The sequence below is a fragment of the Danio rerio genome, chromosome 16 (genome assembly GCF_049306965.1).
Source record: "Danio rerio strain Tuebingen ecotype United States chromosome 16, GRCz12tu, whole genome shotgun sequence".
In the NCBI taxonomy this organism is placed as follows: Eukaryota; Metazoa; Chordata; class Actinopteri; order Cypriniformes; family Danionidae; genus Danio; species Danio rerio.
The window spans coordinates 25,816,309-25,844,051 of NC_133191.1; the positions used below are offsets into that span (position 1 = coordinate 25,816,309).

Below are 27,743 nucleotides of genomic sequence, written 5' to 3' on the forward strand. Positions count from 1 at the left end.
TTATGTTGTAAAATGATTTTAATAGCTTTAAATTCAAAGATACAGAGAAAAAAAATAATCAAACTTGTGTAAAAAGTGCAAGAGTTTGAAAGTGCTTCAAGAGTAATTGGTTCAGTGTTGGTTTGGATCTTATCTACTGTCTTTCAAGTGAAGCGGAACATTTATGTACTTATGTAAAGCAATACCCACCAAATTTATTCATCTGACTAAACGATAGTGCAGCTCGCAGACGCTGGTTTTCCTAAAAAGAAATCTTAATCGCTTTGAAGAAATACACCAACCCCAAGACTGGTGGGAAGAAAGGAGCGTTCAATGTCACCTCGCAAAAACATCTTTTCAGCATTTCTCAATTTTGCAGGATTGTTGAATCAATACAGAGAAAATTGCACACCTTTTGTTGAAAAGCACTGCTGCCATCCATGCTGGAAAGGACTTTGGATAAAACCACCATTTGTCCTGTCTTTGTATATATACTTTTTTCGATTCCCCCCATAGACAGTCTTCTAATTACATATCTGAATAAAGACCCGAGAGCATAACAAAATCTATGTGCAACACTCTCATTAACTCCCTTCTACTCTGAATAGCCAATACAGCCTCATCTTTTTCCTCTTGTCTTCTTTTCTCTCCTCTCCAGTCCTCCATCAATCTCACTCTTTACACCAGCGGCTGCTTGTCAGAAAGAGTGGAGGGTAGAGACTCCACGCTGGACCTGTAGATGGGTTTCTTCTGGGAACGGTCATCACTGAGAGGATGAGAGAGGAAAATATGACAAAGTGAGTGTTTTATCGGCCAGAATAAGGTGCTTTATGGACATATTTCCCAAGCCTGTTCCTTGAGGCACATCATCACTACACATTTGCACTCATCAGCTCACTAACAGAGACTCCCACTGCATCCAAAATCACACACTTGCCATAAAGCGTGCATTCAATGGACATTTTACTACCCAAGGAGGCAGTGGGAGAGGATGTATCCATTTATTTAATAAAGAGATGCGACTGACGCCGACAGGTCATGTGATAATAACATGATGTGAGGTAATACATAGGAATTTCATTCATAATATTTAGAACATACATTTTAATGCTTATGATTTAAGTTCAAATTCAAATCTAGCTTCAGATAGATGTGATTTTGGACACTGAAATGTCCTGAAAAGCATTGTCACATGAAAGAGACATTAAAAATATGCACTGTCAGTATGTCTTTGTTGAAAAACGCACAATTATAAGATTAAATGTGTGCACTTAAAAAAAGTCCACTGTGGTTTTTGGACAATTACATATTGCTGTCCCATCAGAATGGGCTCTATATTAAGGTATTGGGCAGAGTGATCATTCATTCAACCAATTCACTTAGTGGTTCATTCAGGAGCAGTAGTTCTCAGTACTTTCACCTTTTGTGATGAATTTCTTGAATAAACATCTCAATTACTGTATAACTGTATGTAACCATCTAGATATTTCTAGCTCGATGTCAGCCCTCGCTTGTTACTTTTATTTTGGAATTCTGTCATCTAGCCACCCTTGACTTTTTCCAAATTGTCTGAATGTTGTTCTTCAATTGAAAGAGCCAAAAAAGATATGTCAGAAAAACAAGGCCCACAGTGTCTCCTACTGCAGTAAGTTCATATTTTGTTTTTGATGTCTAATGGCGATTTAACAGTTAGTGATGATTTGGGGCGGGTTTTTTGACTCACTTGATGGAAACGGTGCTTTATTCGCCAACGTTTTATGTGACATTTCAGTTTTATCATTGACTTGCATCATTGAATGGAAACAGCTACTTGCTACCAGTTTTCAGCTTTCTGAGGGTATATGCAGGGATCATTTTATTGACTCGGATATTTGAGTCTCTTTCATCAAGATGAACGAATCTTTTTTCGAGTCATTTTGTTCATTTGGTTCAATTGGCCAAAATATTATTAAAATGTTACGAATGGCTTTCAAACACATCTACAACAAGCCCAAAAGGTTGATTGCACGACAAAAAAATTATAAATAGAATATACGAAGGAGAAAATAATAATCTAATGTTTTCCTGCTCTATTGTCTATGAATGCGTTTTTGTTTCTTTGCACAGCTCACCTCTTCATGTCTTCAAATGTCAGGGGTTCATTCACGTTACACTGACAGTCACATATAATCTTAATCAATGCACAGTCTAAGCCGATAGGAGCCATGATCGTTCGTTCATCGCATGACAGAATGACTCATACCCGAGGACTCGAGAGATGAACGGTTCAATTCTTTTTCCGGCTCTAAATGCGTATGATTGGTCCGTGAGGAACGAGTGACTCAGACCCGATAGAGGACTCGAGAGGTGAGCGGGTCAATTCTTTTTCCGGCTCTAAACGCATATGATTGGCCCTTGAGGAACGAGTGACTCAGACCCGATCGAGGACTCGAGAGGTGAACGGATCAATTCTTTTTCCAGCTCTAAACGCATATGATTGGCTTCTGCCAATGTAATGAAGACTTGAAATTAACGAAATTAACCTGCACAAATGTGCGCACGTGCGGATGAACAAATCACTCCCTTAGAGGACTCGTAGTTCCCGAGTCATATTGAAGATTCGTTCAAATAAACAAATCGATTATGAACGACCCATCACTACCTCATCGTTGAAGTAGTCAATGGAGCACAACCATGCAACAGAACTTAGATAAACTCACAAGAAACAAAGCTTCTTCGCGGTTGTAAAAAAATCTTTTATAAATTACACAGTATTTTTCAGCAACAGGCTTTAGCCACTGTTTAAACTCGTCTTTCTCAAACCAGGAGTACGCAAACTTAAATCTTCCCATTTTGCTGTCTGTTTCACTCTATGGTTTCGCAACATGTGGAGAGCATCACAACACCTTCCTGCGTTTGTCGCAAATTTCGTCACATCACCCGGACAGAGGAGCTTGGCCAGACGTGCAACAGCCTGAACCAATTGTGTGGATCAAGCACGCCGTGGTTAATGTTAATATGGAAAATTTAATTTTTTTTTTTTTTTGGAGACAAACAACTTGGACATTGCTTGAACAAAATGTAAGACCTTGTTAAAATGAGACTTTTTAATACCTTTTAAGGGCCTTAATTTTCTCATTATTGATTATCAACTTTTAATACTTTTTAAAACCCTGCAGACACCTTGTTTCTTCTAAATATCTTCTTGTGGTTCAGCAGAATAAAGCTTTGGAACCACCTCAGTGTGAAAAAATAGCGTGTATATTTTAATGTTTGGTTAAAAACTATGTTTTTAACTAAAGTGTGCTTTCATTAAAGCAACATTTATCAAGCCAGAACCTTGTACCTATTGCTTACTTCACACATTGTCAAAACAGCATCACAAAGGAGAACATTGAGATCAGCAAGCAGAGTGGATTCATAAAAAAGATGTTCTCTGCTCTGAAATATTATTGCTATGCTAACATGTTCCTCCATTTGAAAAGAAACTAACAAGCAGTTTAATGTAAGCTACTCTGTTAGACGGGTTTCTTTTGTTCTGGGAACAGTTATCACTGAAAGGACGACAGAGTGAGTGTTATACAACAGAGTGTTTTATCGGGCAGAATAGGAAAAGGTTTGGGCCTGGGGGAGTGGTGCGAATAGCGAGCCAGTTATTTGCACATAAACTAGTGTGCCTGGACAGCTTTGAGGAACTGAGAAGACACAGAGGGAGAATGTGCATCGACTGATGCTCACAGTAACACACTCGACAGGGCTTGAGGTCAAACGCCAACAGGAATCACTGCAGACATTTCCAGAAAACATGACAAGGGGAGTTTAAAATACTTACATGGGACCCTTGCTCTGCCTCTGCTTAGATCTGTGGCAGAGGAAAGTTGTCATGGCTACCGCAACCGCCAGAAGGACAAATCCAGGACAAACCACCAGAACAATGCGACCAATGGTTGACTCATACCATGCTGCGTCCTCTATGAGACAAAGACAAGATTACATATTATACATGTCAAGTTGTCTTGCTACCAAAATAAATAACAGAATAAAAAATACTCCCCAAGAACTTAAACAACCACATAACTTACTGATTACAGAGTTCCTACTTTAAACCAAATATAATTTATTCCCAGACTTTCATTAACTAAAAACTGCTTATATTATAAAAAATATAAAATATTAGGATAATGTCAAAATAACAACAACATTTAGATGGTTTTAGCCTTAATATCATTTTGCATCACTTTAATAGTCACCATGAAAACAACAATAAATAATGCACCTCAGACTTTCTAAGAAAAATGATCTGATGTGAATTATCTATTCATGTTGTACTCATGTGTTTGCTTTATATAACAGGTACAGTATGGTGACTGCGTTTGAGATTGAAGCTAAGATTGACGAAAATGAAGCTAAAAACTGCCTAACCTTCCCAGCAGACACACAACATCATAAGACGTTAATATAAGGTTAACATGAAGGTCACATGCTAAGGACAATGGTATTTTGATGTCCAATAACGACATGAAATGACGTTGATATTTGGTTGATATTAGTTTGTGTTGGAAACTGACCAAAATACAACGCCACGCCATCATCTTAAACGTCAAATACATTTATTCTTCAGGTATGGCAACCAAAATCCAACCTCTGATAGACGTCAAAGTGGTAACGTCCACACAACAGGTTGCATTGAAAAGTAACCAACATGCAAAGTCTGTCTGACGTTGGACATTTCTGGGTTCTGACATCAACCTGATTTTCATTTCCACCCAAAATGCAACATCCATCAACATTTCACGATACTCCAGAAATTTCATGATCTCTGGAAAGCATGTGATTATCGCAGCATTATTTATTGTTGGAGGAACTAGTCGGTCACTAGGGTTGTTTCCCAAACATCATTTCAACCACATCGGTTAGAATTGTAGTTATTGACGTCACATAATTTTGGATATTTTGGATGACATAATTGGTGGAGCAATAACTTCTGCTAATTCGAAATGTCAGATAACGTCAGATTGTTGTTCACAACAAACAAAGTATCTATAAGGACTGATTTGCAATTTTTTGATGTATGGTTTTGCAGGTTGCTTTGTTATGTCATGCCAGGGTTTTACTGTTATACAGTACACATGTTTAAACTGTGCTTTAATTCTTTGAACAAACTTTACTATAATATTTAATGTGAATATGTATGGAATACAAAACTGAAAAAAACCTGCGCTTAGTTCCATTCATGGAACTATATCCATTTCATGGTAATAATATAATCTATCAGAAGGCAAAAGCAGAAGCTCATATTGAATTGTATTTGCAGTGTACATAAAAAGGATTACTTGCCGAGATACTAGCAATCTTATTTTATTTGTACAATGTGCAAAAAAAGTGTTCGGCACATGTTAAAATTCAACATGTTTCAGTAAACAGGAACTTCCTCAGTGTTCACATGCCATTGAATGTGAACGCCACACATGTTAAATCAGTCAATTTTCACTATATCATTAACAAATAACACATATCCAAAGAATTTTTTTTTTTTCAAATTAAATAACATTTTAATATATTTGTTTGTACTGCAATTAGTTGAAAAATCCAGTTTGCAATAATTTGCGTTCCAAATCTGTATAATGACGCATCGGAAGTACCATATCTATTCCACAAAATAACAATACAATTTCTGAGTGGTTTAACTCAAAGATACAGGTGAATTACTGTCAGTTCTGTTTAAGGCAAATCTGTGTTCGTTGATTCAAATTTTATTTAATTTTTTAAAGATTTATTTTTTGTGTTTTGACTTTATTTTTATAGGACAGTAGTTAGCCAAAGGAAGCATAGTTGAAAAGAGAGAGAGAAAGAGAGAGAATGGGTTTGGAAAAGATATGTGAGCTGGGATTCAAACTCAGAATACCCAATCTTTCCAGATGAAATCTTAATTGTCAATTGGTCTTCCCAACGTATTAAAGACCACAGAGACAGGAAAATAAATATATAAATTATTTTTTAAAATAATAATAGCTAAAATTATTTAATTACAAATGTTTGATTCCTAAAAATAACTAACAAGTAACCCTTTTTGTATACATTGCAAACACATTTCAAGATAAGCTTCTTTGTGGCCTTCTGATGGATTTTAATGTGTATGGAATGAAATACATAGATACAGTAACTTGCTTCAAGTGCATTATCTATTTAAATCTAAATGTCTAACTATACTTCAAATACTAACTATACTTCTAACCACAAATGAGATGATACAAATGTTCATTGGAAATATAGATTTAGGATAAAAACTCAATATTTTGGTATTAGTTGTTCAGACTTGGGCAGGCCTAATTATGGGGAACTGTCAATATTAAATCCAATCCTATTAACTTTCTTAATTTGGGTCTTATTGTGAATGATTCACTAGTGCATAATAGAGCAAATAAAGTAATTGACTTTATAGTCTTCATATAAGATCAAATCCAAATGCAATCACTTGTTCTTTATTGACTTTAAGCTTACATCAATTTAATTACATAATTTTTACACTTTGAATCTACTGGACATTTTTATAGTGATGGTATGATAACTTGGATAAATATATCACTGCTTCACAGTATTGGAATTACTGCTCTAAAATATGTTTTTTTCAAATGTCTTTTTCTTTTTTTCCATTAATCACAATTTTTTTTTTTAAGAAACATTTGAAATATTTTTGGAACAGTAAACATGGCTATATATATATATATCAGTCTAAATAATTAAACTAAATCATTGATTATTTCTGCTATATCAATAAGCATCAAAAACAGATGTCTTAACAACTTAAGAAGGAATCTTTGAAAATCTACATATATTCTTTTCTTTGGATAAAAATAAGCAACTGCACTGGTCAGGTCTAGTCCAGATCCTCTAGACTAGGTCAGGTCCTTTGTTTTTCAAAGATTTGCTAAATCATGGGCCGACAAGTAGCTTTTAATGTGGATGGTCCTTAACTGTTGGCGATACTGTTGCGCTAAAAATTAATAAATTAGTCTTTGAAAACATATTACAAAAAAGTACATATATCGTTTTCAAAAGTTTTAAAACTGTTACTTTTCCAAACTGTGGTAAACCTTGAAACCGGTTATTGTTCTCTGCCTAATTTTAAGACATTAAACCCCTAATTACACCAGGTTTTAAACCGGCTTTCATAATTACAAGTGGATAATACAAATGTAAACATGCTTTAAATGTTTTGAGCTCATTCGCATTTGAACTCTTTCATAGTTACAGCTGGAAACGCATTTAATCCATTTGTTATTGGATCACTGAAAAGAAATAGGCCCTGAGGCACAATTATACATATATGAAGCTGCTGAAACGACATGGATTTCGAAAAGTGCTCTACCAATAAATATATCTAGATATAAGCTTTTAGAGCTATAATCCTCACAACTGTCAGATGTAGTTTATGTGCAGTCATACCATAGATACTATCCTGGCCATGGGGTATCATTTAGAAATTACCTTTTTATCTAGTCTTTTTAAGAAAGAAGCATATTATGAAAGTTAATGGAGACAAATAGATTAAAAAGGCACTATGAACATACTGTGTATAATAACTAGTGCTGTCAAACAATTAATCATGATCACCACCAAAATATGTATGTGTGTGTGTGTGTGTGTGTGTGTGTGTGTGTGTGTGTGTGTGTGTGTGTGTGTGTGTGTGTGTGTGTGTGTGTGTACACATATTTACATTATATATACAGTGCATCCGGAAAGTATTTAGTATTTAGTATCTGGAAATTTTTCTGTAACATTCCTCAGCCTTGTGCCTCAAAATAATCCTGTCTCGAAGGTCTTCAGACAATTCCTTTGTCTTCATGCTTGGTTTGTGCTTTGACATGCACCGTCAACACTGGGACAGGTGTATGCCTTTTCAAATCATGTCCAATCAACTGAATTTACCACAGGTGAACTCCAATTTAGCTGCTGAAACATCTCAAGAATGATCAGTGGAAACCGAATGTATCTGAGCTCAATTTAGAGCTTCACAGCAAAGGCTGTGAATACTTATGTACATGTGATTTTTCAGTTTTTTTTATTTTTATTAAATGTGCAACAAATCAAAAAATCTTTTTTTTTTCACAGTGTCATTATGGGGCATTGTGGGTAGAATTGTGAGCAAATAAATTAATTTAATCCATTTTGGAATAAGGCTAACATAAAAAAAATGAATACTATGAATACTAACTTCTAAGAACCGATTCATCGCTATAAAAGTGAAATTACTGAAACTAAACATATAAATCTTAGAAAACTGCTCATTTAACAATAAAATTTCAAGTGGCACATCTCAAGTGTATATATAAGCTGTTTACTGTACGTCAGACATTATCATCTCCTTCTGGCAGCTCTAACCTTTTAGAACAGTGATGCTGATGGTACGTTTCTTCATGAGGGATCGTACAGTGGGTGACTGAGCAGAACAGGTGTATCTCCCACTGTCATCGTCCTTCACCTTATCCAGCTTCAGCTTATTGGAGGGCAAGAGCCAGTCTTCCCCCTTCAGAGAAAACAGAAGTTACAGAAAAGTGAAAATAAGAAGAAGCTACAGTACATGACAGATATGACGTGAGAAAGATAAGGCAGAAGTAATCATTCTTTGGAAGGGAACCGTGTAAGAGAGTGAATTCCCCACTTTCTTTTGTATATATTTTTTTACTTTTCATAAAAAAAATCAGATAGAATAATGGATTTAAATGCAAAACCAACATTTATTTCCCCAAGAATCCCTGTTATACTTTGGTCAAACAATGTGCATTGATTTGACTAAAAAAACACAGTATATTTAAAACATTTCTTAATGAATGTAGTTTTAAATGCAATGTCATGTTTCATACTTCCGTGTCACATGATCCTTTAGAATTCATACTAATACGCTAATTTTCCAGATCTATAATGATAAGTTATTATTGGTACTGCATCATCATTGTTTTGTAGAAACTAAGGTTGGCACAATACCATTAATTAATGTTACGATACTGTACCAGCTAAAGTATCATGATACCAAGTAGTAATGCGATACTGTAATTCATAACTCAAACCTATGAAATAAAGAAAACTGTCAGAAATACTATATTTTAAAATGTTATAATGGGCCTACTTGAATTGAATTCCTAATTTCCTTATAATTGAACAAAAATATTATTTGCAGGTTACTTTACCTAAAATGTATTCATTCCTTTTGTTTATTTTGTAGATAACTGACCAACAATAAAACACGCAAAAATAAAGATACAAATTATACCAAATAAAATTAGTTACAAAAAAAGCATTATTTCAAGAATATTAGGCTATATGAAGCGGTCAAAATCTCTTTCAACATTTCCTGTTGCTATTTTGAGCTTTTCATCTATTGTTTTTTTTTTCAGCCTTATCAGATAAGAATCGAAAGTAATTAAAAACTTTACTTTGTGAGTTTTTCTTTTTAAAAGATTGTTGCGGTTGTGGTAGCTACTAAACCATATTGACAGGAACAGAAATGAACTGATTCAGATTCAAACTAAAGTGTCAGAAAACGTGCAATAGGCTACCATGAAAGGTGTGAATTCTACAGATTTGCAAACTTAAAAGGCTCCACAGCCTATTCAAATAAAATTGTTTGTTGCACAAACGTGTGAGCGTTTTAGTGACTTTTCCACATGCAACATTATTGTAGATAGACCATTAATGATGACACTATCGTTTACAAACAGCAGTGGCAACGACAGTATTTTGGAGATTTAGTATCACTATACTGTCATCATACCGGTAACCCAAGTAGAGAATGTGACACATTTTACTTTTTAGGATTCTTCACTGAAAAGAAAACCTCAAAATAACATCATTAGTTTGAAATTAAATAAAGTAATATTACATTAAGGACTTCAATTTTAATATTGAAAAATGTATTGTGTCCTTGATTAATAAAACATATGAATGTAAAGTACCACAAAAATATGAAGCAGACCAAACATTTTAAACACTGATAATATTATTATTATTATTATTAATAATAATAATAATAATAATAGAATTGTTGCTGAAGGATCATGTAAAACTGAAGTAATGATTCTGAAAATTCTGCTTTAAATCAAAGAAATAAGTCAAGAAAGTTTACACTACATTCAATAATAAGATTATTTTTAATCTTAAAAATATTTGTATAGTTTTTCAGTTTTTATTGTATTTTTGATCAATAATTGCAGCTAGAGGCTTCATATAAATAAAACCATTTGAAAATCGTACTCATCCCAAACTTTTGACCTGTAAAATAATGTTACGGAGTATGAAAGAGTAAAAATCAATCATAACACCATACAATTGAAGGAAACAACTGCCAGTGTGAAGAAAAAAAACCCAGAGAGAACATCATAACCATACAAATGTATTTGGCACTGGAGGTCTTTCTGCAGCCTGCCAACAAAGTCCATTTCAATTTCAATGGAAGTGAATTAAGAGGATTCCCAGTCAAGCCGAGTTCTGGCCAAATGCACCATTGTTTAATCTAATCCGCTGGCTTTGAACATCTTCCTGTTTCCTTCTGCAGAACCCAAGACGTGAAGCACAATGAACAGGTAGAAGCTTTGCATCAGACTGTGTTCCAAACATTTAAATGAAACTTGTTTTTCTGGTTTGAAGAATTTGCTTTTTACTCAGTCAAGCCACAGTTTCAAGTTGTGTATATCTGAAGCCAAGCTGCCTAAGCAACAGTTTATCATTGTTATACTGTATATGTTTAAAGCAAGGTTTTTTTACTGTCATAGAATTGATAACATGTGGCTGGGGATAGTCTGACATTCTAAATAACATGACTGAGTCATTCTGCACTTCCATCTCATCACATTGTGTGGTCATTCATCACCCACACAATGACATTTAGGCGGAATTTTTTTAATGTTGTGTTTATGAAAAAGAACACGTTGTAGAAATCGCAGCGCATGTGTGAGTGTCAAGATTTTTATGTTCAGTAGTTATGCACAGAACCTAAATGAACCTGTCTGACCTGCATGGAGTTTTACCGGTTTTACTGCAATAGCAATCTGGAATAGCCTTGAGTTGTTTTAGTATTGATTATGTTGTTTTTAATCATTAGTTTAAATTTGTTTTTTTGGTTTTAATTAAAGATTTAGTTCTTTGGTTGTGTGTTTTTTTTTTTATTTTGGATGTAGTTGTATTATTTCTTTTATTTAACTTTAATTAACAACTGAGAAAGGCAACTTTTATATTTTAAAAGACAACTTTTATGTTTTATATGTCTTTGTTTTTTAATATTAGTTAGAATTTATTTCAAAGTAGGCTAAGTTACTTCAAGTAACAAAGATAACTCAAGGTGATTTAAGTGACTTTGAATGTGACATGGTTGTTGGTGCCAGACATGCTGGTATGAGTATTTCAGTATCTGCTGATCTACTGGGATTTTCATGCGCAACCATCTCTAGGGTTTACAGAGAATAGTCTGAAAAAGAGAAGATATCTAGTGAGCGGCAGTTCTGCGAGTGCAAATGCCTTGTTGATCCCAGAGGTCTGAGGAAAATGGCAACAGTTATTCAAATAAGAACTTGTTACATGCAATGTATGCAGAAGAGCATCTCTGAACGCATAACATGTGTAACCTTGAGGCGAATAGGCTAGAGCAGCAGAAGACCACATCGAGTACCATCCAATTGGCTAAGTACAGGAAACTGAAGCTACAATTTGCACAGGCTCATGAAATTTGGACAATAGAAGATTGGAAAATCCGTTGTTATGAGTCTAGATTTCAGCTGCGACGCTCAGATGGTAGGGTCAGAATTTGGCATCAACAACATAAAAGCATGGATCCATAATGCCTTGTATCAACAGTTTAGGCTGGTGGTGGTGGTGTAATGGTGTGGGGGATATTTTCTTGGCACACTTTGGGCCCATTACTAACAGTTGAGCATCGTGTCAACGCCACAGCCTATCTGAGTATTGTTGCTGACCATGTCCATCCCATTATGACCCCAGTGTAGCCATCTTCTGATGGCTACTTCCAGCAGGATAACGGGCCATGTCATAAAGCACGAATCATCTCAGACTGTTCTTTTTTTAACTTGAAAATTAGTTCACTGTACTCAAATGGCCTCCACAGTCACCAGTTCTCAATCCAACAGTGCACCTTTCAGATATGTTGGAACGGAAGATTAGAATCATGCATGTGCAGCTGACAAATCTACATCAACTGCGTGATGCAATCAATCAATCGATCTATCGATCTATCTATCTATCTATCTATCTATCTATCTATCTATCTATCTATCTATCTATCTATCTATCTATCTATCTATCTATCTATCTATCTATCTATCTATCTAGATAGATAGATAGATAGATTTACTATAATAATTGATGGAATGTATGGATTCATAATATAAAATGTTTTATTAACTGTGATTCTTGGTTTACATTTTTTTATTAGTTAAAAAATGCTTTAATACACATTTCCAAAACAGCGTTTTAAGTGAAACGTGTTTTAATGCTCTTTGGCTGTTAATTTACACAACATTGACATTTTGGGGGTCTGGAAATGCAAACATTAAAAAGCAGTTTTCAAAGTGCAAGTTTTGGAAGTGATACCATCACCATGTCCATGTAAATTTGCTACAAAAATGTTTCTTTATTTTACGCATTTGTATTATGTGTTCCGTTCTACGGGCATGTGTCTGTACTTCATAGCAAAAACAACAATGCTGTTATACAGGATCTTAGAGTATGTGTGCAGATCTGTATAGTGATTTTTATTAAGCTACATTGCCAACCATTGGCCTGACACCTTTTTTAGTTGTTTTTAGTTTTTTCAAGCATCTATATAAACAGTTTTTTTTTTTAAGTTTATCTACAATATGTAAAATGGAATAAACGTGCTGCTTAAACAAACATTACTCTGTCACAAATTAGGATTTATATATATATATATATATATATATATATATATATATATATATATATATATATATATATATATATATATATATATATATATATATATATATATATATATATATATATTTATTTTGGTGGCTCAATATGTAAAAAATTTCATGTTGCCACATGGCGAAAATATAGAACATCTTGACATCCTAAATAAACAAATGTTAACAAATGTTCCACAGAGACAGAAGATGCACGAGTAAAGACAGATGTTTTCTTAAGCAAACATCTGTCTTGACACACGACACACTTCTTTGAATAGCTAATCACTGAGGGCCCGATGATAATTTTTTGCAAATTTACTTTTACTAAACCATTACATTAAAAAAAAACACACTCACCAGGAAGTAACTAGCCACTGGTGAGTATAATTTTCTCACTAAAGCTAATTTATGCTCACATTTGGCTGCAATCTTGGAAAGTGGTTGCACAAAGCTCATAAATAAACATAAAAATAGAGAAACAGAACTGATAAGTGTGGTGTAGACGAGACATCGCCTCAAGAGACTGCTTAATGTAGATCTGTTCATTGCACATTCCCTGTTCTAACTAATGAGTTGATAACTTTCACAACTTTTTTTTCCCCCAGACCTGAGCGAATAAGCTTATTTTCACTCCAGTGGTTCATTAAGAAATCTTTGAGATGTCCGTTGCATAAAAAACAGGCACCTGCAATCCCAATACAGCAAACAGAAACCAAGTAAATGGCTGTGAGGGAATAAAAAATAAGAAGGCAAAAAAAAGGAAAGCATGAGTATTACATATTAAATCTGTCACCTTTTTGGCCCAGAAGTACTCAGGTTCCTCGGAGGCTGAAGTAGAGCATTCCAGCTCCACATCGTCTCCTAATCGCACTCGGAGGTCCTGCACTGAGTTGAAATAGCGTGTTAAGTATCCTAAACCGGCCCTGTGCACTGCCACCTCCCGCATATCTGCCAGAGAACATACGAGGATAAAAGGATTAGTCAAAACAGCTTCCCTGCCTGGATATATTTGCATAGCATAAACACAAGGAAGTAGGACATGGAAATTCAGGTTTTCTCAATACAGACACACATATAAAGCTATATAGACCATTTCGAGGGATGTAAACAAAAACAATGGTCCCTATGCATTTCCTGTTTTACATAATTAATTTCTATAGCTTCAGAGAATCCAAAAAGAGACACATATTGATAAATAATGTTATGATAGCTGTTTTGACATAAAGTTATGATTGAATTGCCTCTTGTTACAGTTACGAAATAGTTTGATAACAAGCAAGAAATCTTCACGGGCCAATGACATCACATGGTATATATATATATATAAATATATATATATATATATATATATATATATATATATATATATATATATATATATATATATATATATATATATATATATATATATATATATATATATATATATACATGAAGTTTACATACATTCTAAAAAAAGGAACATAACAATTTTTTTTTTTAAATGTCTATTGGTAAATCATACTAAGTGTTTACTATTTTAGTTTTGTTAGGATTACCTAGATGATTTACATTTGCTAAATACCAGAATAATGAGAGAACTTTTTTTTGAGAATTTTTATTAATTTCTAGACAGTCGAAAGTTTACATACATTTTATTTGTTTGTTTTTTTAAGCTATGCATTAAACTGTATAACTTTGGTCAAATGTTTTGGGTATCCTTCCACAAGCTTCTCACAATAGTTTGAAGGAATTGTGGCCCATTCCTCCTGACAGAATTGCTGTAACTGAGTCAGATTTGAAGGCTGTCTTGCTCGCACAAGCTTTTTTAACTCTGCCCACAAAGTTTCAATAGGATTTAGATCAGGGCTTTGTGATGGCCACTCCACACAATTAAAAGCATATTTTAACTAATTTGGCAGTATGCTTGGGGTCATGGTCTGTTTGGAAGACCAATTTGTGGCCAAGTTTTAATTTCTGGCTGATGTCTCGAGATGTTGCTTCAGTATTTCTACATAATGTTCTTTCTTCATGATGCCATCTATGCTGTGAAGTGGACCAGTCCCTCCTGCAGCAAAACAGCCCCACAACATGATGCTGCCGCCCCCATACTTCACAATTGGGATGGTGTTCGTAGGCTTGTAAGCTTTCCCCTTTGTCCTCCAAATTTAACACTAGCCATTATGCCCAGACAGTTCAATCTTAGTTCCATCAGAACACAGGACATGTCTCCAAAAATTATTCTTTTTCCCAGTGTAATGTTGTTGTTGTTTCTGGCTCGTTGATTTTCCCATGTTGTCACACAAGGAAGCAGTTTGTTTGAGGTTTTCCTTCTATTCTACAGTCCAATTGACTCAAATGTTGTCAATTAGCCAATCAGAAACTTCCAAAACCTTGACACCATCATCTGAGCTTTTTCAGAGAAATATTAATTTTATTGTATGTAAACTTGACTTTCAAGAAGAGTTTCAAGAAACAATTTTTCAAAAAATCTCTCTCTCATTATTCTGCTATTAAGCATAACAGAAACAAATTTGATAATCCTAAATTACCTAAAAGAGAAAAAGTTTAGTCACATTAGACTAAACATCTGATTTTTTAAATGGTTATGTGCCTTTTTTTACAGTGAATGTAAACTTCTGGTTTCAACTAAATATATAAATATATTTAATTATATATTTATTTATAAAATATATAAATATATATAAAGTTAATATTTAAAATATTTCCCCAATACCTATTTAACAGAGAAAGGGATTTTTTTTAACAGTATTTCCTATAATATTTCTTTCTTTTGAATAAAATCACTTATTTTAGTTTGGCTGGAATAAAATCATTATATGTAATTACCCCACTTGCCAAGTAAACATAATGATTTAGTTAAAACTTTAAATTGAACTTTAGGCTGAATACTAATATCTTGCAAAATAACAAGTGAAATAATGTCATCATAACATTAAAACTATTATGTTGGAAAATCTGTTAAAAATATATTTCCTGTGTTGAACAGCTCTTCAGAAATAATTTAAATAACTACAATTTTGTGTTGCATTCGAATCTAACTAGAATCTAACAAAGGACCTGGGTATTGTTGTAGCAAACCTATGTCTGTGTAGTTTCAAGAAAACAACCATTCATGTGTGTTGTTTTATTTTCATTTGTTTATATTAATTTAGTCTTCATTTAATTATTTTATTTAAATCATACACTCTCAGAAATAAAGGTACAGGAGCTGTCACTGGGGCAGTACCTTTTCAAAAGGAACAAATGTGTACCCGATGAGTCCACTACCACTACCTCAACGGTGCAAACAGTATTATTGCCCAAATGTACCTAAAAAGTACCTTCTGAAAAGGTACTGCCCAGGTGACAGTTCCTGTACATTTATTTGTGTATGATCATAGATTATTAGTTAATGATTTGATTATATTTAATTATCATTTGATTATGAATTTATATTTTATTATTACTATTTTCCCATAATTATTACTGCATTATTATTTTATTTTTCCATATTGTTATAATCTTATGAAATTAGAATCAAAGCAACACTTTTTTTCAAGAGTAAGAGATAAGAGAATTTCAAGGTTTGTATTGTCTCTGAAAAATATTGTGAAGCAGTAATTTTCCATTGCTGTTGCTTGTGGTACACTCAAAAAAAGTTCTGCTGCTTGTTTAAATGACTTATTTAAAATAAGCTGAAACAATACAATTCTTGAGGTTTTTTATGTTCAATCAACCTAAAATTGTAAAAGCCATTAATTTAACTTAATTTCCATAGGGATGACATGAAGAGATTGTGTGGAAACTGGCATTTTGTACAGTGTATAATAACACTTGTTGGTGTCTGAGCATTGAATCATACGCAACTAAGATTATTCAATAAACTCGTTTCCTTCTTTATCATCATTACTTCATCTCCTGCTTTTGCTCCTCTCTAGCTTTCTCAGTAACCCCTATATTGATATGAGACTGTTAATTCAGCTGAAAAGTGGTTGAAAGGTTTGGGTATTGGGCGGCTCCGCTGGCTTGTTGTCTGGATATTGTTATGTTTGTTGCTAAATTTCTTTCTTTGTGTAATTTTTTTTTTCACCCTCCTCTTCGCTTAACCCTTAGGTTTCTTATTGGTTTACCATCTGTCCATCATCATTATGAAGTTGTGTCGATTCCACCAATCCCCGGACGAGCCGCAAGGATTTAAAGCCCCGACAGACCCATGTGTGTTGTGCGCTCTGCCTCAGCGTACCATTTGTGCTCCACGCAATTTGTTTGTGCTATGCTTCGGCTGTTTAGTGATTTATTATTTCAGTTTACTGTGGTTTGCTTGTTGAACTTCGTTGGCTTTAAGTAACTTAAAGTTATGGTTGTTGTGTCATTCTAAACTGAGCTTATGTGGTTTGTTTTAGTTTAGATGGATGTTTTGTTTGTTATTTTCAGTTTTGTAGTTTAATTAGTTTAGTCCGGGTGTCGTGTACACCGAAAATCTCGGTTTTATTTGTATTATTATTTTTTGTCACCTAGTTCAGACTTTAGGATTGTTTTGTTTGGTTAATTACTTTAATTTGGCTTACACTCATTGTTTCTGTTTAAAGATAATAATTATAAATCTTTTTTCCATTTATTATTGTTACATATTGTTTCAACTGTTGAGTAAAAAAAGCTTAAACAAAGAATTGATCCCTGCTTCATCCTTGATCTGTCACACACATTACACCTGTCTCACCTAAATGTTACAGCATCCCACTTAAACATCCTAAACATAACAATATCCAGAGAAACAGACATTTTTGAAAGGATCTGGCATCCAGGGCTAGATCTTATTCATCTGGTGTGAAGTGTGATCTAACAGATGTAAACATGTATGAAAACCTGCCTCCTTTCTGGTGTTGTTTTATAAAATGCTCAATTGCATAAAACATAGCACAATGCTCTAAATGGCCATATTTAAAAAATAAATAAATATGAAAAAACATTAGGCAGCAACTTGTATGATCATAATAGTAACTAATAAACTGAGCCTTAAATCAGCATATTAGAATGATTTCTAATCGATAATGGAGTTTTGAAGACTGTAGTAAAATGCTGAAAATTGCACTGTAAAATGTAGAAAATAGAAAAATAAAATTTGTTAAAATATAATATTTGACAATTCTGTTTTATTTTAAGCAAATTAATACAGCCTTGGTGAGCAAAAGAAACTTTCAAAATCATTTAACAATCTGACCTACTCTAAACTTTGAAACTGTTACATAACTTGTTGGTGACTGTCATGATTTATTGCCAATGATTATAGTACTTGAAGCCCAGCTTGACTATAGTTCATTAAGTCCATCACGTCTGCATTTCAGCTATACATATTGAACATCTCTGTATATCAGTTATTTTCCCCATTCAGCTTTTTCCAATTCATCACCACTGTCAGCTTATCCTGGCCCATTGCAAAGCCTCCAATCAATATCAACATCGATTTTGTCATCGTGGGTGATAAAGAGTTTTATTTGTGATCTAATCTTTAAATTCCAAATATAAAACCTCCTCCAGATGAAATGTCAGATGCAACTTGCTTCATGGGCAACGATGGAAAGATTAAAGCACCTGGACAATCTTGACACGTACAGATCAATTTATGGTTGGAGCAGTGAACGGGATTTGCATGACAACTCATTTGCACTCATACTCACAGTGGATGGGGACGGTGAGCGGATCCGAGGTGTTTTTTGCTGTGGAGTTGTCCTCGGTGATGCAGCGGTATGGACCCTCGGACCAGGACTGCATGCTGGCGATGAAGACGAAAAGTTTGCCTTCCTCCCGTCTCACATCCACGTCATACAGAAAACAGCGGCGGTAGAAAAACTGCTGGTCTGTTTCCAGCCGATACCACTTCTTCATGTACTGTTGGGGAAGAGAATTCTTTTAATTCAGAATTATGTATTATTATTTTTTTGTTTGTTTCATTTAGTTTTTATTGCTTTTTTTAGTCTCCTTTTTTTAACTGTAGATTCTTTGAAATATATGTCAAATATTTTACGGCAAAGTAAAGTCTTAAATATTTTACTTTCAGAAAAAAGAAATCTACATAAATAATATTTTAAGAACTTATGAGCAGGGCTAGACAGAGTCTACTTTTTAAAATCAAGTTTGTAAAAATCTCCAGATTTATTTGGAATGGTCTTGGGAGTATTGAAACTAAAACTAAAAGATCCACTTATTTGGTAAACAAAGCAAGTTTCTCATATAATATATCTACTGAAAGACAGAAAAAATACTTTGCAAACTGTATTGTAAATAAATCATATGAGTATTTACAACCTGAAAAAATATAAATTTACATAAGCAAATAAATAGACTCAATGATGGGCTAAAAATCAGCAGATTTCTGTGCACACAGATTCCATTTCCATGTAGGCCTACTTATGAGTCATGTTGACAAGTTTTTAGGTTTTTTTTTTTTGTTGTTGTTGTTTTTATAAAATATAATATATAAAACAAATAAAATATGTATATCTGTTATTACATTGTAAAAAACAATTCGTTTTTTAGAAGTGATTAAACCTGTTGTCTTGAGAGATAAGTCGACCACTTGAAAATGTGAGTAAACCCGTTGTAACTTGTCATTTGGAATAACTGCAACTATTATGTTAACTTAATTTGTACAATTATGCACATCGTTCATTTACTTAACAATTTTAAGGTAATGGTTTTACTCACTTTAAGCAAATTAAGCTAATTGATTTTTTACAGTGTTGTGTATTGTGAATATTGTATTTGTTTGTTTGTTTAGTTGAATTTAGTTTGTTTAGGTGAATTTAGTTGTTTTATTCTGGCTGCTAATTCCTATAACGTTTTAATTCATTTATTCATTCATTTTCTTTTTGGCTTAGTCCCTTTATTAATTTGCGGTTGCCACAACGGAATTAACCACCAACTTATCCAGCATACAGTAAGTTTTACACAGCCGATACCCTTCCAACAGATGTCTTTGGACTTGTGGGGTAAACCGCAACATGCAAACTCCACACAAAAATACCAACTGACCCAGCCGAGGCTCAAACCCTTAACCATCTGGCTGTAAGGTGATTGTGCTACCCACTGCGCCACTGTGTGACCTTCTTTTTAGCAACGTGTGGGTCATGTTGACACCTCTTTTTTTCTTTGTTTATTTACATTTTTTCCACATTGTATGCAAAAAAGGTCTTGATCCTTCAGCATATATAAGTACACCTCTCACAAATCTCTTTTAAATTCATATTTTTAATAGGAAGCTATAAAATATATTTGTGCATGTACATTAGATTAGTCAGTACTGAAGGCAAATCTGGAGCTTATCTAACAAATTAACTTATAATAATGGTCCAAAAACTAGTACACCCAAATTTATATATTATAGAAAAATATTGAATACAAATTTTAAAAGGAGAAAAAATCAAAAGAAGCAAACAAAAATTAAAAATTTAGTTAAAAGTTTTTAGGTTATGTTTTTTCTTTTTTTGCAATATTTTGCATGAATGTAATTGTATTATCTTTCAATTTTTTAAATAAGTTTGGTGACAAAAATATTATTTTAAGAAATATATCAGACAATGTACAGACAATGTACTATGGAAATACACATTTATATAATCTAGTTAAAAATTAACAGTGATATATATATAAACATATATATCAGTATATACCAGTGGCTGTGCAGGTTCTTTCACCTATCTACTTATTTGCATGCTTTGTTAGCCATCTCCACATTTAGCCACTGCCCCCTCCTAAAAACATAATATAGACAGGACAACTCTGTCTCAAACCAGACTCATTTTAGACTGTAGGAGACTAATGTAAGCTCTTGCAGACTAGTGGACTTCTTGAAGATGCTATTTGACTGCAGAACAACCAACACTCAATAAAAAATTCTGCTTGTCGAGTAGGCATGGGACGATAACCGGTTTCAAGGTTTGCCATAGTATGGAAAAGTCAAGGTTTTAAAACTGCTAAAATTTACTGTTATACTGTTCCTCAGGTATATGTAAGTTTTTTTTTTATGTTTAGTAAACAACTCTGTGTTATTGAAACTAATGAAAACAGCAGAAGTCAATAATGTATTTGAATTATTTACTGTAGCCTGACATCTTTACCTTTCTAAAATATTAAAAATGTTTTCTAAATTAAAATATAATGTTCATGTTAGAAATTTTTTTTTGTTTTTTTATGCCAGACATTTAAAAAGAACTTATTTTAGAGAAGTAATCAAAATACTGTGATACTGTAAACCGTGATAATTTTATCCAAGGCTATCATACCGTCAGAAATTGTCGAGTCTCCTAGTTTGGGTTCTCATTTTTTCAACAGTACCAAAGCTGCTTCATTTCAAAATTACTAACAATATGAAAGTTACTTCATAAAAATCAGTAAAAAATAATAATTATAAGCAGAAAACACATGTACCACAACCTAAAGGAAAAATCAATTACACTAAGAGGCTTTTTACTTGCTAAAAACAAGTACAAACTATCGATCCGACAAGAGGAGGAATGTGGCAAACAGTGTACAGCAGATTTTTCATTAGAAATGTTGATCATAGTGATATTTCAGAGGCTTAAAACCATCTTGCCGATGAAAAGAACAGTAGACAAATTTGATTAAATATGTTACACTCGGAGGAGAGCAGACTCTTCGGGGCAGCGGCACTTGGGGTCTGACTAACACAGGTTAACGAGAGTTTGCAAAACAAAACATCTGTCTTCATGACTGCTGATACGGAAAGCCTTCTTTTTTAGCTTGAATGCGTCAGATAGCTGGAAAAAGGTGACAAACAGACTGTACACTGACAGAAGCAGCAGATGTTGTGAATCCTCCAAAGGCCCCTCACTGCCAGATACTAATTAAACCCAGAATAACAGCCCTCAGAAGCGCACTAAAACACACACCGCCTCCTGCTGCTTAAATACCACTCGCCGTCTTGATCTCCAGACAAATAAATGCAAAATAAAGTTATTGTTCTTTATGCTCGCTCGCCCTGAAACCTTGTTTACGCCATCATGAGAGCAGCGCTGTTGATGTTTGAGAGTAAGCGTCCCTGACAGGTACGTTTGTAATTTTAGATCTCTCACTTTCTGTTTATACAGCGATCAGAACGGCTGCGGAGGACGTGGGCAGACAATCCAAATCGTTCTCATTTCCCATGAAAACAATGTGTCACTTTGGTTTCAATCTGCTGTTTTCTTGACATTTACAGACAGACGCACGTCAAAGCGTGTTGCGTGACTGATATTTCCTTGCTATTGTGTTGGTGACCTTACCTTGGAGAACCTCTCAAAGTGCACCATGCTCATGTTCAGCTCTGATTCTGTATCCACACACTCCAATGTCACATCCTGGCCTTCCAGAATCGGCTCCGATGGGCCTTTAACCTCCAACAAAGCTAGAAAATAACAAAACAAAATATTACTAATGCAATTGAATAACCTTTTAACTGCCTACTCTACCAAATGGTTGACCATATTTTGACTGTTTTAAATAATGACTGCTTTAAATAATGGTTTACTACACAGTATTGTTGGTTTCCAAACAAAAATCAAACAAACATAATCCTGTTGCACTGCTACATTTGATTTAGACTTTATTGTAAAATAAAAAACCAAGAAAACATGTTAAATAAAAATTTCAAATATTTTATGGCATACTTTAAAAGATAAAGATGATTTAGTATTCAAAGAAGTTTTATTTTGAATATATTTTTTAAATAAATTGGTCTAACAATTCATATTTTTTAGATTTTTTATATGTATTAATTCTGGTACTTTTACCATAAACCAACATATCAACCATTTGGTAGAGGCTGATATTTTAGAAATTATGGGATGTGTTGAAGAAAAATGCATGACTGTGTTAACTAGAGACATTAGGAGTTAAGAAAAGCAATCCAAAAAATGTTTTTCTTAGTGAGGCAGTTAAAGGGATAAAGTAACAGCTTCTATTATTAAGGTGGAATATTTCATAGGCTATATGACATATATTGTATAGACAGAATAGGAAGTCTTTTATTTCATATTATGCTCTATCCTTTATTTAGTGGTGATACAAAATACCCTGTGTATGATAATAATTTTCATAATTTATGCGTGTGAAATATTACACACCATTGTGAGTTTGCACACAAAAACATCAAAAAACAGCACTGTGACAGAGTTGCAATCTTAATTTTTTTAGTAATATTTTTTACTTTTTATGTTGCACCTATTATAATTGGTTTTTAAAAAGTTTTTCGTAGTTAATTAATATTTTATTTATATTTTAACATTTTCAATCAAATATTTGCCTTCTGGTTCTAAATAAAAAGAGAAATATGATCACATATGAATGAGTACATTTCTGAGTACAGTATATACCTTAAAATAGTCCTTTACATGAGGTCAATACAACTATTAACTGATTGAATTTACAGAAGTGGTACTACATTGAGATATATATGTCATTGTTAGGATTAGGGATGTCCAGATCCGATCACGTGATCAGAAATCGGGCTCGATCATGCGGTTCCAGACTCGATCAGAATCGTCGTTACCTCCCGATCAGGGCTCTATTTTTAGCACATCTATAGTTTTGCGGTGGCACAGAGTTAGACCTCTTTTTTGACTTCACACAGAAACAGCAAGGCATGCGGCATGACATCACTTTGTTTCAGAGATGCTATTGGTTAAATGCTGGCAAAGTAGAACACGGACACAGCTTGAAGCGGAAAACGCGAGTTTGTGGTCTGGGGGTATTATAAACTTGAAGACGACAACATTGCACTGTAAAAAAAAATTCCAGGTTTTTACAACAAGTTACAGTAATTTTTCACAGTAAATTACATTAGTATTGCTTCACAGTATTTAATTGTAAAATTCACAGTAATATGTTGTATTCATAATTTTATTGTGAAATTACGGCAGGTAGAATGATTACAGCAAATTACTGTAAAAACGGCTATATCTTTTGCATGTAAACTTGGGATACCCTGCCGGGTATTTTAAGTTAAGGTGCTATTTGTTTTTTATATTAGAATTTTTTAATATTTACTGTTGCACTAATGTTCAAAAGTGAAGAATTTATGTTATTTATTACTTGATAGTTCAAACTAGCTCACTGAAGTGCTCTGTTTGTTAATAGAGTTGTTGAATGTTAAAATAAGGTGAATTAAAAAAAAAAAAATAAGGAACATCCTAGATCAGTTTCTTCGCTATCTTTTATTCTTTTTTACGTATCATAGATGTATCAGATCGGGTTTCGGTATAGATACTCAAAATAAAATGACTCGGACTTGAGGGCAAAAAACCTGATCGGGGTTCCCTAATTAGGATATGAGATGACATAAACCGTAATTTAAGATTTTTGTCTCATTTTTCATAAGGTGAAATAGTGACCAGTATGTGTGTTGATACCGTAAGCAACTTTTGCTCATTGTCTGAAGAATTCTTTTACAAAAATAGATGACTCTGTTTTTGTTCCTTTTGTTCCTTTTGTTCCTTATGTTTTTTTTTGTTTGTTTTTTTTTTGTGTGCATTGAGCACATATAAAAAAATAAAAAATTATACAATTTAATAAAAACTGAGATGTCTGTATTCTTCATTTCTTTTTAATGATCCTATAAGTTTAAATCAAAGTTTAAATATTATAGATAAACTCAGTTAAAGGTATTTAATTGACTAAAATAAACCTGCAGTTTATTACAGAATGTGAGTTTGATTTTACTCTGTAAACAAATGCACAGAAAAAACTAAATCCTCTCAGGAAATAAAATATACAGTGAGTACAACATAATCAGTAATTAATATTTCATTGGTTCTCCCAATTTTGAGTAGCAGCCATTCTCATGTGCATTGCTCATAAACATGTTTCTTTGCATCATAACAAATGAAACATTGGATACTGCACACAATGTAAAGGGTTTATGAATTGTCACTGTTGCATTTGGTTAAGCTGCTTTTGTTTCTGTTTATATTATATATTTCATATTTCATATTATACTACAAGACTACTGAATGTTTTATTCTGATTTGACATGTTCAGTTATTTTCAGATAAACGGACAGTTAAAAGTACTTCCAGGCAGATCATTAGCTCTAGGACTGCATGATACTGGAAAAATCTGATATTGGGATATTTTATTTTTCTGCAATAAATATTGGAAAATGAATACAAGTTCAGAAGATAGTTTAAATAGCTGTATTTGACGGCTTTCTGGGTGTCTAACATTTTTCAGGTAAAAAAATTTAATTATCACAATGCAAAAAATTATATTCTTACGTTGTTTAGTCTTGTTTCTAGTCCAAATATCAAACAAAAAAAACTTAGACGAAGTAAAAAATATTATTCAGTTTTCACCGTCAGAAGAAATAGGTGAAAATTAAAAGTTTTAAAGAAGTTTTCTGCCAGTGGGATAAGTGAAATAATCTTGTTTTTGCTTTGAAATGTAGATATTTGAACTAGAAACAAGAGAAAAATTCAAAGTAAGAACTGTTGTTGTTGTTGTTTTTTTGCATAAATCATGTACATTACATATAAATACAGCGAATAACTACAATTCTGTAGCTCCTGGTCAACTTTAATTCAGACTGGACATTGCATATCTTTGCGATGTGACTATTACGTATGTGCACATTGCGATATCAATGCCGAAATGATATATTGTGCAGCCCTAATAAGCACATTTCAGTTCCATATCACTACTGTAAATGATTTTGGTTACTTCACAGCCTACAACTGGCAAATATAAAATCAAAACAGAACAGAATGAGATGTGTAAGAACCTTGTACCACACACAACAGTGGTTTGAGAACAAATGTTTTGAAGTACAACATCTGAACAGTGTCGTCGTTAGGTGCGGTAACTATCACGAAATAATTAATTGCTTAATTACCAGTCACCACCCTTTTAACAGATATTTTAATACAAAAACCTGCAAAAGTTACTCAGAGTGTTATAAGGAAAAAATGTTAACCATGAAAAATGTATGCACAATTTCTTTAGAGTGTGTGATAAAGGGTTTAGGCCACCTTTGCCCAGCATAGCTACATCTAGTTTGTATTAATATTTCACTGATTCTCCTTTGTATTTGCTTAGCAGCCATTTCCCAACAGATTTCTCATTAAGATTGTTTTCTTCCCATGCATTTGCAGAGTTGACACAGGCTATAAAAATAGACTACAAAAACACACAAATCCCATAATTTAAACAAGTTTTGAAAAGTAATACGGAACGTTAGATTTCCGAGCTGACAATACATTACGTTTCCTAGACTCAATATGATTTTGGTCTCTACTGTACAGCATATCTGTCTAATTTTTCTTTTCTTTTTTTTAACATGCACAGTAGAGTGAAAAGTTGTCACATTATTGTTTATTCTGTCTTAGCTTTCTGGTCTGCTGCTTTATTTGCATGTATATAAAAAGAACAAACAGAAACACAGAAGGCAATTTGCATGCTATCAGATGTGCCTCCTAGTCCTAAGCAAATACTGTAAATATCCTACAGAAATGTAGCTACGCTTTTATTCCCCATCATCTTACGTGTTATGTTAATGGAACAACTATTATTAAACAGTAATGAATGTGCTTTCAAACAAATACACCTGTCCTCAAATGCTGTCAAACTGGTTGGGTCAGGATGGTGTTGTAGATAAAGTGGCAAATTCCTGGTATTTTTCTTTTTTACCTAGCCTACCTGTGATCACCTGTAATGTCTGAATATTTTATATATACATACAATACACTGCAAATCATATTTTGGGGCTTAAATGTTGCTTGTAAGCCTGTTATAACTCTGTAAAATAGAGATGTTCACTTTCGATTAACTGCAAAAATATCCCTGGATTACCCATGAAGAATACATTTAATTAATAATAATTCCGTTAAGAGGTGTGCAATTCTGAACGTTTAGATTTTTGGGGTGTAGGAGTATGTGAGTTTTATTAATTTAAGCTGAAGCCAACAACAGAATACCAACACAAACTTTTTAAAACTGTAAAAAGTCCACTCTTGCCGGACTCTTACAAAGGTGGAAGACATTAAATAATGGTTTTGTGAATAATGGTAAGACATAAACAAAATGTTATTTACCGGTGGATCTTTGTAGAAAGGTGATCGCCAGGACTGCGAGGAGAATAAAGCCTCTCATTTTGAAGGATCTTGACGTCTGTGTTTGAAAACGACCTCTGACAAAATGAAAGTTTGTAAACACAATATATGTGAGCAGAGGAAAAGGCGGAGCTTCTGTCCACTGAGAACGTTATAAGATTTGTTTATCCTCCAAAGCTACTCTTTCTTCTTTTTTGCTTTCTAACAAAGTTGTTATAATGTAGCAAATGCATTTGTTTTGTATCACGTTAAAATTTACAGTGCTTCTACAAGACAGCGAAATATGTCATTATTACAAAAGGCTCCTTATGCAAATGAAGGTGATGCATCACCTGTTTCTAGCACAGTCTCAGTTCAGAGGGTGCGAGGGAACCGTTCTTGAGTGTTGCTGTTTTCTTGGCGCCCTGATTAAACTCCGTAGAAGTTAGTTGTTGTTTTTTTAAGTGATACAATTCTGAATCTCCCTTCAGGTCTATATTTGCTGATATTCGTTAAAGTTATAAGGCTATAATTAGCCAACCACGAATCTCAGGTCCAACAGGGCAGTGCAATATTTTCCTCCTGAAACAACTAACAAAGCAGATCCTACTTCGTCCTTTAGTTTTTTTTTTTTTTTTTGTGATCCAGGCAATTCTCGTTATTTTTTAGTGGTTAATTCGTATTCAACTGCTAATTCGTATACGAATAGGCCTAGCCTACAGTACATTTCTGACAACAGCCTACGTAAATGTGCTGATGCGATTATTCTCATTTTGTTTGAGGGATT

At 33.5% G+C, this 27,743-nt stretch overlaps 1 protein-coding gene across 1 annotated transcript; it reads right to left on the bottom strand.

Moving 5' to 3' along the window:
- On the bottom strand, positions 1-27,048 carry si:ch211-79k12.1. The gene is made up of 7 exons (NM_001083848.2): positions 26,960-27,048; positions 22,160-22,281; positions 18,557-18,767; positions 13,690-13,844; positions 8,341-8,485; positions 3,791-3,929; positions 1-745 (listed from the first exon to the last, which is right to left on the bottom strand). The coding sequence occupies exons 1-7, from the start codon at positions 27,015-27,017 to the stop codon at positions 658-660; spliced, it is 918 nt and encodes a 305-aa protein (NP_001077317.2). The 5' UTR covers positions 27,018-27,048; the 3' UTR covers positions 1-657.
- Between the last annotated feature and the right edge of the window lie 695 nt (positions 27,049-27,743).

Excerpts from the sequence above, each read along its gene's own strand:
- si:ch211-79k12.1 (NM_001083848.2), bottom strand. The coding sequence starts at position 27,017 with ATGAGAGGCTTTATTCTCCTCGCAGTCCTGGCGATCACCTTTCTACAA. Across the intron at positions 13,845-18,556 it reads GCTCACCGTCCCCATCCACT|ATATGCGGGAGGTGGCAGTG; the intron begins GTGAGTATGAGT and ends GTTCTCTGGCAG. Across the intron at positions 3,930-8,340 it reads CAGCATCACTGTTCTAAAAG|AGGACGCAGCATGGTATGAG; the intron begins GTTAGAGCTGCC and ends TTTGTCTCATAG.